Source organism: Sus scrofa, chromosome 13 (assembly GCF_054392235.1).
Source record: "Sus scrofa isolate SSC_HxYL_T2T_F1_AM1 chromosome 13, Sscrofa_HxYL_maternal_Yorkshire_Landrace_v2.0, whole genome shotgun sequence".
NCBI classification, from domain to species: Eukaryota; Metazoa; Chordata; class Mammalia; order Artiodactyla; family Suidae; genus Sus; species Sus scrofa.
Window position 1 is genome coordinate 208,714,999 of NC_139395.1, and position 13,108 is coordinate 208,728,106.

The window sequence follows — 13,108 nt, forward strand, 5'->3', positions numbered from 1 at the left end:
ATCAGATACTTTTTTTTTTTTTTTTGTCTTTTTAGGACTGCACCCGTGGCACATGGAGATTCCATGGGGATCAAATGGGAGCTGTAGCTACCAGACTACGCCACAGCCACAGCAACGCAGCATCTGAGCTGCATCTGTGACCTACACGACAGATCCGGGCAACACCAGATCTGTAATCCACTGAGCCAGGTCAGGGATAAAACCCGAGTCCTCATGGATACTAGTTGGGTTCGTTAACCTCTGATCCACACAGGAACTCAGGTACATTTCTTATTTTGCATGTTTTAATTAGAGCTCCTACTTCCACTTTTGTCCAATGCTAATAGATATGCTAATAACTGCTAACTAGTAGGTGGAGCCAAGGTTCAAACCAAGTAATCTTTTGAACTTGCTTGACCCTCTATTCTTCACTAGACTCTACCATCCCAAAGAAACAGTCTCTCTCTCTCTGCTTCAGTTCCCTAATCTATACAATGCAGTGAGGAGGGAGTGAGATGGTCTAAGGACCCTGTCATCTCAATAGTTTAGTCATCACATGTGGTAGTCACGCTAGGCTAACACAGTGCTAAGGAGTTAAGACATTTCTGTATGGAAAGGAATAATAAACATTGATTTACCAGAAAGCTCAGTGGTTAGGGCTGGTCTTGGTTTCCTTTCCCACAGAATTCCCAGGGCATGGATTAGAATGTAAGAAGTTTGGAAGGTGATCCCAGGATGTACCAGCAGGAAAGTGGATGGGTAAGCAGGAAAGTGGACTGGTAATATGATGTATGAGAAAGCAAGTTGCTTAATCTTTCAGGAGAACTCTGGAATTTCTCTTACTAAGAAGGTTGATGATGGAACACTTCTCAGTGCACCTTGGTACTTCCAGGTGCAGGCTTGGCTGTGCCTGTAGGTAGAATGGACTCAGGAGACCAGAGGAAATACTCCCGTGAGAAGTGCAGGGTCTGCCCATTGAAAGTCAAACTTGACCCCACTGAAGGAGAAAGGGCAAGAGAATATACCTGGCATAGTTTCCACAAGAATATAATAAAAAAATTTAACTTTTAGATTAAGAGTTACCCTGAAAAATTTGTTTGTTTGTTTTTCTTTGGTTTTCCTGGCACTGTTAATTTCATTTTCTGGTACAGTAAAATATTCTTCCTTGTTTTAGTAAATAGAGTGGAAAGGACATGATCAAATCGCTTTGATAATTTTCTTGTTATCATTCATTGCGATTATTATTACAAAAGTTGGAGTGTTTTCATCCTACCAGAAAAAATGGTTTCATGCAATGCGAAGTCTCAGAGAAATACTTCATGATGAGATCTTTGCAAATACAATGGAAGAACTTAGAAGCCCAAATGATAGCTATTTTTTTTTTTTTTTTTTTTTTGCCTGGGCTTGGAGAAATGCACTGATCACAACTGTAATTCTAATACTTTGAGAGCAATGATTTCCAACTTTACTTTTGTGCTATCCCAGAGCACCCCTAGGAACAACACAGATTACTCAGGGGAAAAACAACACATAAAAACAACAGCTAACAAAATCTTGAATCAATACAAATTTAATTTGCTTTTCAAAATGTAGATATAGCATGAAACACTTTTTAGGAAGTAGTTCATCTAATGAAATAAAACCAAAATAATAGGTGCTATAATTTGCAAAGCTTGCTAGCAACTGCTTTATTGAGCCAAGAGAGAATGAAAAACATGGGCACTGGAAGCTTCATGAAGGGAATGTATGTTTTAATCAAAAGTGGTACTTTCTAGAACTGAAAAAAGGAATTCACTGAGCAAAGGGAGGGCGTATACACAAGAATTAGACTTTTCTGTGACTCCGAGTTTATTTCTCTGGCAAACAAGATTCGTTGTTTCTCTCCCTCCCTTTTTAAATCTTTTTAGGGCTGCTCTAGAGGCATATGGAAGTTCCCAGTCTAGGGGTCCAATCTGAGCTGTAGCCGCTGGCCTACACCACAGCCACAGCAACCTGAGATCCGAGCCGGGTCTTCTACCTACACCACAGCTTATGGCAATGCTGGATCCTTAACCCTTTGAGCAAGGCCAGGGATCGAACCTGCATCCTCATGGATGCTAGTCAGATTCGTTTCTGCTGAGCCATGACAGAAACTCCCGTTGTTTCTCTTGTACCTCTTCACTTTTTAAATTTTTTTTTAATTTTTATTTATTTATTTATATATTTTTTGGTCTTTTTTGCCATTTCTTGGGCCGCTCCCGCGGCATATGGACATTCCCAGGCTAGGGGTCGAATCGGAGCTGCAGCCACCGGCCTACGCCAGAGCCACAGCAACACAGAGTCCAAGCGACCTATGTCAAAGCTCATGGCAACGCCGGATCCTTAACCCACTGAGCAAGGCCAGGGATGGAACCCACAACCTCATGGTTCCTAGTCAGATTTGTTAACCACTGAACCATGATGGGAACTCCTAAAAAATTTTTTTAAATTTATTATGAACTTTTTCTTTTTACGACTGCATCGGTGTCATATGGAAGTTCCCGGGCTAGGGGTTCAATTGAAGCTGCAGCTGCAGAACTATGCCACAGCCACAGCAATGCCAGATGTGAGCCATATCAGTGACTTATGCTGCAGCTTGCAGCAATGCGGGATCCTTAACCCACTGAATGAGGCCAGGCATCGAACCTTCGTCTTCATGGATACTAGTTGGGCTCTTAACCTGCTGAGCCACAATGGGAACTCCAGTACCTCTTCACTTCTTAATAAATTTATTTTGTTATGTGAGGTTTTCTCTCTCTCTCTCTACCTCTTCCGTTTTTCTCATTCTCTCTTAACCAGTATGGGACAAGAAGAAAACTTATCATTACAGACATTTCTCTCCCCAGCAATCCTAAATATTTTCTATTGATTTCAGAAGAGACAATCTGAGAAAAATCCATAGGCTTTGCTTTGTATTTCTTGCTTGGGTCCTTTCAACAAATTATTATTTTTCAGGACTCCTTCAAATGGGAGCTAATTTAATCATTGTGATATATAAAATATTGTTTTGAAAATGCTTAAAACATACTGTATACATTTATAAGGGATGTCATGACATCTTCAGTTCCAGTATTCTTATAACTGGTAATTGTTTAAATGTCTTTTTAGGCTCTCCATATACTAAGTCATTTAAGTCCCTGCTGGTAAACAAATATTTCCGTTTATATTATTGGTACTTCTTTGGAAGAGACTGCTACTGTTCCCTGAAATCTTTTCTTACCTTCTTTTGTATGAAATTTGTAACTAGAAGTACACCTACCCAGGAAAAAATCTCTATTCCTTATCCCTTCTTGAAGCTAATTTAGTCCTATGGGCCATCTAATTAAGTTCTTGCCATTGGAATGTGAGCAGAAGTGATAAGTTCTAGCTCTAGTTCTGAATATTAAAAAAATCAGACATATGTTCCTCCATGTCCCTTCCTCTAACCTTTGTAAGAAACATAACTCTGAACATTCAGATGAGGACAATGGACTAGGAGGTAGAATATCAAAAATATGAGACTACCCTGGACCCTAAATGACTGCGTGGACCCGAGCCTACTGCCAGTATACACTGTTTACTGCTGAGGTTATATGATTGAAAAATAAACTTATGTTTCTTTTTAATCCTGTACGTGAGGGCTTCTTTGTTAGAACAACTTAGTCTCTTCATATTATCTAATGCATTCCTCCACAGACAGAAATGTTCAACCCCTGGAACCACACCAGCTATCTCAGTAAGAACTTATTCTCCTTGTCAGACAAAGAAGGTTGGTGAGCATAGAGTTGGTTAGAGTAGTTCTTTATATTAAACTTTTGGTGGCAGACCCTTAAGAAAACAGTATAAAATTTTTTTTTTCCTAGCAAAAGGAAAACATCATTGATTTGAAAGTAATTTCAGATGAACTTTAAATCTCAAGAGTGAAATGATCATATTTCTATAATTTGCATGCTTATGGATTCACCTACAAATACTCTGGTGGCAGAAGTGGGAAAGTATGTTCTTACAATCTGCTATGACCACATGATTGAATCTCTTGAATGTCTTGATGACCACATGATTTTGGAGTTATCAGCCTAAGTTAGGATTGACAGAGATAAGACTTGTGATCTTGAAGGTGATCATGATAATGGCCGAGAAGGAAGGAAAGTCTTAAGACTTAAGTCTATCTCTTAAGAGAGATAAATGAAGCAAAAAGAGGTAAAATGTGTATGATTACCTGTAAAGCAAAAGGAAACAGAGTAGAGAGAAACAAAGTGCTTATTTGATAAATGAGGATGCTAGGGACAAAATTGGGCTGGTATGTCAGATCTTCAAGGAAAATCTTCTTGAATGGTAGTATTAATAAATTGGACATTTGTCAGACTCATCGTATGAGTTCCTAGGTCACTGTGACACATGATCTCAAACTAGGTGGCTAAAACTGCTGAAATGTATTGTCTCACAGCTTTAGAGGCCAAAAATTTCAAATCAAGGTTCCACCAGGCATGTTCACACAAAAGCTGCTAAGGGAGGATCCTTTCTTGCCTCTTCCAGCTGCTGATAGTCCCAAAGAGTCATAAGTCCTTGGTTTATGACAGCAGAATGGCATTTTTATTTTGCTTTCTATTATAGATTTATTTGATATTTGAACCAAGTCTGTAAGTTCAGACCCATGTGTAACAGATTGCTTCCTGGTTGTCAGAGGCTAGTGTGCATTATTTCTGAGGATTACACGTGATGACACGATGACACGACACAGAAAACACAAATGGACAGGTGGATGTAATCATTAAAACGGAAGATGCTAAAACATGCCTTGGTGTCCAAGTGATTGATTTAGGGCAGAGACCCTTCTAAGGTGGGGACCTCGGTGACTCCATAACTCCAGTCTCCATAAGCCCGTCTCCTCTTGCGGTCTGCCTGTGTCTCTTCATACATGTTTTTCTCTTCTTCTAAGGCTGTCTTCTCTCTGTGTCTTTCCTCATAAGGACACCAGCCATATTGGATTAACTCATTTTAAATTAACCATCTACAACTTTAATTAACTAGTTATATCTTCAATGGCCCTATTTCCAAGTAAGGTCCCAGTCTGAGGTACTAGGAGTTAGGACATCCCCCTATCTTTTTATTGAAGACACAATTCAACACCTGGCACTCATAATAGGGAATTAAGTTTCAAAAATGAAATCTACAACTTAAATTAACTAGTTACATCTTCAATGGCCCTACTTCCAAATAAGGTCCCAGTCTGAGGTACTAGGAGTTAGGACATCCCCCTATCTTTTTATTGAAGACACAATTCAACACCTGGCACTCATTATAGGGAATTAAGTTTCAAAATGAAAAACAATCCTCCATTTAAGTTGCTCTATTTTTAGTTCTTCTTTTTGATATATGAAAGAACTAAAAATCTGACTTTGTAGTGCATCGAAAATAATTATGAAAATGTTACCGAGAGTTGAACTAGTCATATTTTCTTTAAGATAAAAGCAAAAATGTGTCAAAAGTTCTAAAAGATTGTTTTCATTGTCAATTCAGTGAACTCTGTATCTACAAGATTTCTTCCTTTTCTAGCAATGACTTTGAAGACTGTATGGGACCAAAGAAAAATGACTTGGACATTCTGCAATCTAATTGTACTTGGCAAATAAAAGAGTTTCAGTATACTTTGTAAAAACATTGCGTGTATGGAATCATACTGGTAACTTATAGTTGTTAATGCTGCCAAAGCCACACACACACACACACAAAAATCCAACTGTAATAGGTTAAATTTTATATTTTTTAATGACTTCATGAATTGACTTCTTTTCTTTTCTTTTCTTTTTCTTTTTCTTTTTCTTTTTCTTTTTGGCTTTTTAAGGCTGCACTGGCAGCATATGGAGGTTCCCAGGCTAGGAGTCTAATAAGAGCTACAGCTGCCAGTCTACGCCACAGCCAGAGCAACGCAGGATCTGAGCTGCATCTGCAACCTACACCACAGCTCATGGCAACGCCAGATCCTTAACCCACTGAGTGAGGCCAGGGATCAAAACCTCAATCTCATGGTTCCTAGTCAGATTCATTTCTGCTGCACCATGACGGGAACTTCCTTAAACTGATTTCTAATAGAGCAATTCAAAATATCTAATAAAAATCTTCCAGCATTTACAAATTTCTTTTTTGGTGTTTTATTTCTTTACAGGTACTTTGAAATAAAAAGATATTCCAGGAGTTCCCTTTGTGGCTCAGTGATTGGCGAATCCGACTGGGAACCATGAGGTTGCGTGTTCGATCCCTGGCCTTGCTTAGTGGGTTGACGATCCAGTGTTGCCATGAGCTGTGGTGTAGGTTGCAGATGCGGCTGGGATCCCGCGTTGCTGTGGCTCTGGCGTAGGCCAGTGGCTACAGCTCCGATTGGACCCCTAGCCTGGGAACTCCATATACCGCGACAGCGGCCCAATAAATGGCAAAAAAGACAAAAAAAAAAAAAAAAAAAAAAAGATATTCCATTTATTCTCTGTTTCCCCAAACAGCTTTATTTGTGTGGGAACCAGTGAGGATTTGGACAAACCTTCCTTTTCCATGAAACTGGTGAGAGTTTTGACAGTCTGGCTGCTAGCCTGAATTTTGTGGCACATCTGTAGTTATAAGTATAGAATTTCAATTATGTAAATCACCTTGGCAATGTCTTTTTAAAAGTTAAAAAAGAACACTAGTTTATCTCCCATACAGTTTGTAATGTTCTTATGATCTAGGTCTGAGCTACCAAGATAAAATTAAAAGCTACATTACATGCCGTGTTTGTTTGCTTTTAAGAGAGGTCTTTTTAAAAGCTTTAAGCTTCTTTAAATGAAAAAGCCTACCTCCTTGTGTTAAAGATTTGGAAAACAAAGGAAAAAAATCCTTATCTCTATCTTGCTCCTTTCTCTAATATTATAATCTACGACCAGAACAATAATATAAGCAGTAAGATCAACAGTTTCCCTATAGTATCACAGTTTCACTATAAGTTGGCTTATTTCTTTTTTCTCTTTACAACTTATGTCAGAAGTTACCAATGCATCATCTACTTGAGAATGGTAATAGGACTTCATTTCCTACCTTTGATATTACCTATGGTGAGAGGTATCTTTCAGATCTGAATACCTAGCGTAGATTCTGGCATTATTAGATGTCCATAAATATTTGCTGTGTAAATTAGAAGCCATGGAGAATAAAAGGGAAAAAAAGAGTCAGTGAAGGAGTTTTTATTGTGGTGAAGCAAAGGGACACAAGCATCTCCACAGGTCCAATTTCCCAGTGTTGCCCTACTGATCCCTGCTTTGTGTTGCATTGTATTGACAAGAGGCATCTGTTTCAGACAGAGGTCCTTAACGGCATCACAGATTTTTTGCAACCATTGAAGGCCATCCCAAAGGACATTCTTTGCATTTTCAAAACCCATTTAGAAATCAACAGGTTTTCTCTAAGGAAGCAAATTAAGATACAGCGCCCTCCTCTGGCAAAAGACCTTTATAGGTCTGTCCTTTGGATGGTTCTGTCAATGTTAGTAATAATGCCTTCTTTTGTAATACGGGCTTGTGCACCGTGGCCACAGGACCCTAGTCCTTTCAGTTTTCCGTGGCTGTTATGGTTGTTGCTTTTTCCCCCCGTATATTCCTTGACTTGAGCCTAATTCACATTCTGTCCACTCTGTTCTGTTGCTGCATGAACGCCTTGCCTTCCACTCACTGGCTGATGACTTTTCTGTTATTTGACCCTACAGAAACACTTTACTGCCTTTTTGCTACCAAGCAGGACAGGATAATATATCTCAGTCAAAATATCTCATTTCTCTCTGTGAATGTATCTGAAAATTCATGTTTCCATCAACAGTTGCTGAAACACCCACTTGGAGAAATGCTGGAAATGTCCTCACTGAGAAAAAAAACACGCTAGCGGCTCCACCAGTGCCCTCCCTTTCACATGTGTGGTTCACTGTGCTGTGCTTCAAGGCCAGTGAAGTCATCTTTGAAACTCCTTGGATTGCCCCTGAATTGTGACAATAATTAAATCAATCATTTGATACTGAGCAATTTCCATAAGTACAGTTTAGAAATATAATATAATTCAGTGTTTTTAATGATAACAAAGTGCTTTTAAATCCAAAAAGTTAGATAATCTGTATAGGTATAAGTCATCTTTTGCATACACAGTATATAGTTTTTTTCCCAAACCCTGATACCAAGAATCCTTAATTCATGCTATAAAACCTAATTGAAACAAAAAGGGAAAATGCTATTTTTATCAGTTTTAATGAATGCATCATTTCCTTTAATTGTGCTCTATGAGTTTTTGTTTTTGTTTTTTTTTAAGTGGTAAATGTGTTTTTGATCTTATGTCATCAGGAAATGGGTTTACTTTGACCTTTTAAAAAAGTAGTCAGGGGATTTTGCTAATTATTGTTCTTTTTCTTCTTTTAATTATAAAGTTGTTTAAAATCAATTAATTTTTCCTCCTTACTTGAAGTGAAAAATTGTGATAATTAAAACATTCTTATTTGAAATGATTTCTTTGATCACAGTAAAAAATTGTGTTTTATAAATTCCCAGAGGGAGGGAAATTACTTTTGATCAAAATTCAACTATATCTGTTTTAATTATTTATTTTTAATGTATTCTTCTTAATGTTTTGTTATTTATTTGAGCCATTGTGAATAATGCTGTCATTTTTCATTTTCTAAAGTTTTGTTGAAGTGTAGTTGGTTTACAATGTTGTGACAACTTCTCTTGTACAACAAAGTGATTCAGTTACACATATACACACAGCCATTCTTTTTCAGATTCTTTTTAAATCATGCCTGGTTTTAGTTTAAAGGTATTTTTTTTGTGAAAAAGAGTAGTAGTTTTTAATCACTTTAGTGGTAGGTGTTGAAAAAGAAATAATGTTATGAAACATTTCGAAAGAGGGTAATTATTGATATTCCCCATCCAAAAATAATGAAATCTTGGATATTAAACCAAAATAGCTCAATATCTACTATATTATGACTCTTAGTAGATAATATATTTCTTGGGTCTGCCAATGCCTAAAATCTTGGATTCACATGAACCTATGGAGATACAGTTCTATGTCAAATTATTTTAATGGATAGTGTTTACATTTTGATCTTAGCTATATCCATTCTGCTACTTCCACAGAGATTAATAATTGAAAAATGAAATAAGTCTAATGTGTGAGTTTACACCTTAATTGGACCATCTCCGTGAAGTGTGAAGGTCTTAGCCAAATCATTCTTCTAGGGCCTTTAAATGAGCATGCAGCCCAGAGACTCAGTTCTATGCAGCTTGAACTCCCCTCCACTGTCCAAAATAACACAGGGAAGTCCCCATTGTGGCTCATTGGTAATGAGCCTGGCTAATATCCATGAGGATGTGGGTTCAACCCCTGACCTTGTTCAGTGGGTTAAGGATCTGGCATTAAAGTGAGCTGTGGTGTAGGCTGCAAATGTGGCTCAGATCTGGTGTTGCTGTGGCTGTGGCTGTGGCCAGCAGCTGTAGCTCTAATTTGACCCCTAACCTGGGAACTTCCATATGCTGCAGGTGTGGCCCTAAAAAAAAAAAAAAAAAAAAAAAAAAAAAAAATGACGCAAATGCTCTGCCTTGGGTCTGCTTTAGCCGTTGAGGCTACTTTGTTCTGAAAGAAGATTAATAATCATTAAAGTGATAATTCATATAGTAATTACTAAGCTCTAGACTGAGTTCTTGGTACCAAGCCAATAGTTGATTCCAGAATCTGTCCTTAAAATATCTTATGTGAGTCCTAGTTCCCTTTTGGGGGAATCAGCTGCTGTGGGATTCCATCTGAATAGGAAATACTTAGTTATGTCATTGGGAAATACTCAGTTGCCTGGGCCCTGAGAAATGTCGGTCCTGTCTTGCTCCTTCATCTTTCTCCAACACCTTGCTGTGCATTGTCCTATCTTGACCACCTGCATAGAACCAAATGGCCGACAGTGAGTTGCCCTTGCTCTGCCTGCCTCTCAGGACTTGCTGATGTCACTCACTCAGTGTCCATGTGTTCCATGTGGTTGTTAATTTGAATCAGAACAGCATAAGAGCACATGCTTTGTGGTACTGTAATTTATTTTCTGAATCCCCATCACCCAGATACTATTCCCTGATTCCCCACATGGACTTACTTCTAAGACTCATGACTCAGTCTTCCCTACTCCAGCCATCCTAATTGCCCAGTCTATAAAGCTAAATATTATCATGACTTATAAGAACAACTCTAATTGACTGTTATGATTAATTTTCACATGCAATCATAAGTTAAGTGCTGAAAAAAGTAATAAAAATATAGTAGTGACTATAGAAGAGGAAAATCACAGTTACTGCCATTGTTCAAGTCCTCTTTATATATTGCCGATGAGGTGGAACCCACATCCACTATTATTTCCCTAATAACCATCTTTTGTCAATTGGCAATTTCACAAATAGTTATTGAGTCCTTTCTTCTTGTCAGGGACTATTCTAGATGCCAATGCTATATATGTGAACAACAAAACAAAACAAGATGCAGAATTCAAGTATTTAATATTTCACTTGAATATGGTATAGGGACTGAGGACTGGAGATTATATAAGTTAACAGGTAAATAAGTAAACAAACACAAATATTGGATAATAAGTTCCATGTAAAAGGTTAAAATGAAGAAATGTTACAAAGAATGACTGTCTTGGTTTGGTAGTTTGAAAAAGCTCTTTCTGGAGAAGTCAGATTCAAGCTGATTTCTGAATGACCAAAAAAGCCAGTTATACAAACATCACAGGCATCCCAATGCCATATGTTCAAGTGGATTTTTATCAAGAATATTAGTGAGTCATCAAAGAGATCTGAGTAGGCACCTTAAGCTTTGTGTACAATATCTGCAAAAATAAAATTTCTTGTGAGAAATCCACAGATGACATCAACAAACCTACTTCCTTCCCAACCGTGACAATCCAGTTGTTCTGCAAGGCATGGTGACGTTAAACTAGAGATTATCTGTGTAGGACTTAAACTATCACTTAAGACTGTATTTGTAGAAATGACCCTTATGCATTTTGTTGTTGTTGTTGTTGTTATTGTGGGGTTTTTTTTGTTTGTTTATGGCTTTGGCATATGGTATTTCTCAGCCCAGGGATTGAATCAGAGCTGCAGCTACAACCTATGCCACAGCTGCAGCAATGCCTTTAACCTCCTGTGCCAGCCTAGGGATTGAACCTGAGCCCCCACATCAACCTGAGTTGCTGCAGCCTTAACCTACTGTGCCACGGCAGGAACTCTGTCCTTATGTTTTTCTCGATAATACCTACTTCCAGATTAGGTTCTTCTCTTCTTAGTCTGCTACATTTATGTCAGACCATCCCAGTATTCAGACACAGACAATAAAATTGTTTTTCAAAATACATTCTAACTATCTTAGACATATAATTAAAATATTATTAGTAACTTTTTTTAAAAAGGTGCTTTTTCTTTTTAAGATTGGTGATGATATTTTATCATTACTATGGCAATAAAATTACAAAGGAAGTTTGCAACCTGATGAATAATTTGCAATTTAAAAATTACAACACTGGAAAACAGCCTCTGTTGTTAGGCAAGTGAGTATCTAAAAGATTTGGTATTTACTTTACTTGTTAAGAATTCCAAGGGATGCTGACTTCAAAGTTTGGATTGAAGAGACCTTTAACAAAATCTTTTCATCTGAAAGATAAATAGTCTTTTTTGTAAAACTTAAATCTCCTTTTATGTCCATCTGTTGGGGTCTTCAGAGAATTAAAACACAGGTTGTTGTCAAATAATTTATGAATGTCCAGAAATAATTAAAATGCCTATTAGCTCTTACTTCTCTGGGTCAAAAAAAACATGTTTTTCTATTTTCTCAGAGTATTTTTATGGATGTATATAGAATTATACACTTGTATTCCAAAATGATATGACATAAGTTACCTTACTAGACATAGTATAACTAAGAAATTAAAGTAATATTTAACAGACCACTGATTTTCTCCTTCTGCTATGACAGTGTGACTGGTAATTGATTGGCCCTCCTGCTGAAAAATGACTAGAAAACTGGACAAAATATATGTAACAACTACTTTCAGATACGCACCAAGAGGTAACACTGGATTGTGGACCCCAAGAAAAGAACAATTAAGTGAGCCCTACAAACACCCCAGTGTTCTGCCTGAAAGCATGTTTTAGTTCACAGAGCAAGGAGGGGGATTCAAACAAAACATGGAATCAAGACAAGAAGACAGAGATTAGTGTGAAGGGAGCTGAAACAGCTGGGATTTGTCAAGTGGAGTGCAGAGGGATTTCAACAGAATTAGCACTCCCCAAATCTGCTCTCTGATTCTGCTGTTGAATACCAATCCACCTATGTATAGAGGGAAACACCATGAGACCAGGCAAAGAATTATTAGGAATGGCAAATGGAATGAATTCTAGTTTACATAGGACCAAATGTGCGTGATTGGAATAGCTAGAATGGAGCGAAATTGTTAAATGACAACATTATTTAGTAAAACCCCTGGAAATACTGTGGTAGTAACACCTAGCCCCAGGGTAGAGAATGTTTTAGTTCCAGAGCTTCAAAACATGTTTAAAAATGATCAAGATGAACTTCAGGTAATTTAACTGAGCCAAAATAAAATTCAACATTTTTCGAAGGAAGAAAAAAAAAATCCAGACACTCAGCAATTTGATATACACAATATTGAGAACCGAATTAAAATTGCCAGGTATATAAAAAAAAAACAAAAACAAAAAAAACAAAGACAAGAATGTAGCTGATATCCAGGAGAAAAATTAGTCATTTGAAATATTCTTAGAAATGACAAAAAATTAATAAAAAAGACTGCATTTCCCTGGTGGCTCAGTGGGTTCAGGATCCAGCATTTTCACTGCTGTGGCTCTAGTTATGGCTGTGATGCATTTCAATCCTTGGCCCAGGAACTCCCCATGCCTTGGGTGCATCAAAAAAGAAATGAGAGAGATGATGTGACCACAAGATAAAAACAGGCAACTACCAAGAACTTAAAAGAAAACATTAACACAATAAAGAACAAAGTATAATTGTTTTTTAAAAAGTGAGAAGGATCAAATGAAATTTCTAAAGGAGAAAATTACAATACCTGAAA

The 13,108-nt window shown here is 37.5% G+C and overlaps 1 protein-coding gene across 2 annotated transcripts in view; it reads left to right on the plus strand.

Annotated features, from left to right (window-relative positions):
* Positions 1–13,108, plus strand: part of LOC146397855 (uncharacterized) — a 59,336-nt gene that overhangs the window by 21,643 nt on the left and 24,585 nt on the right. The window contains exon 4 of one of the 2 annotated variants that reach the window (XM_084991922.1): positions 7,816–9,562. The exons of the other annotated variant lie outside the window; for it this stretch is intronic. Coding sequence (XP_084848048.1) covers positions 7,816–7,982 — 167 coding nt within the window. The 3' untranslated portion in view covers positions 7,983–9,562. Of the gene's footprint in view, positions 1–7,815; positions 9,563–13,108 lie in introns of those variants that run through there. 2 annotated transcript variants of the gene reach the window in all.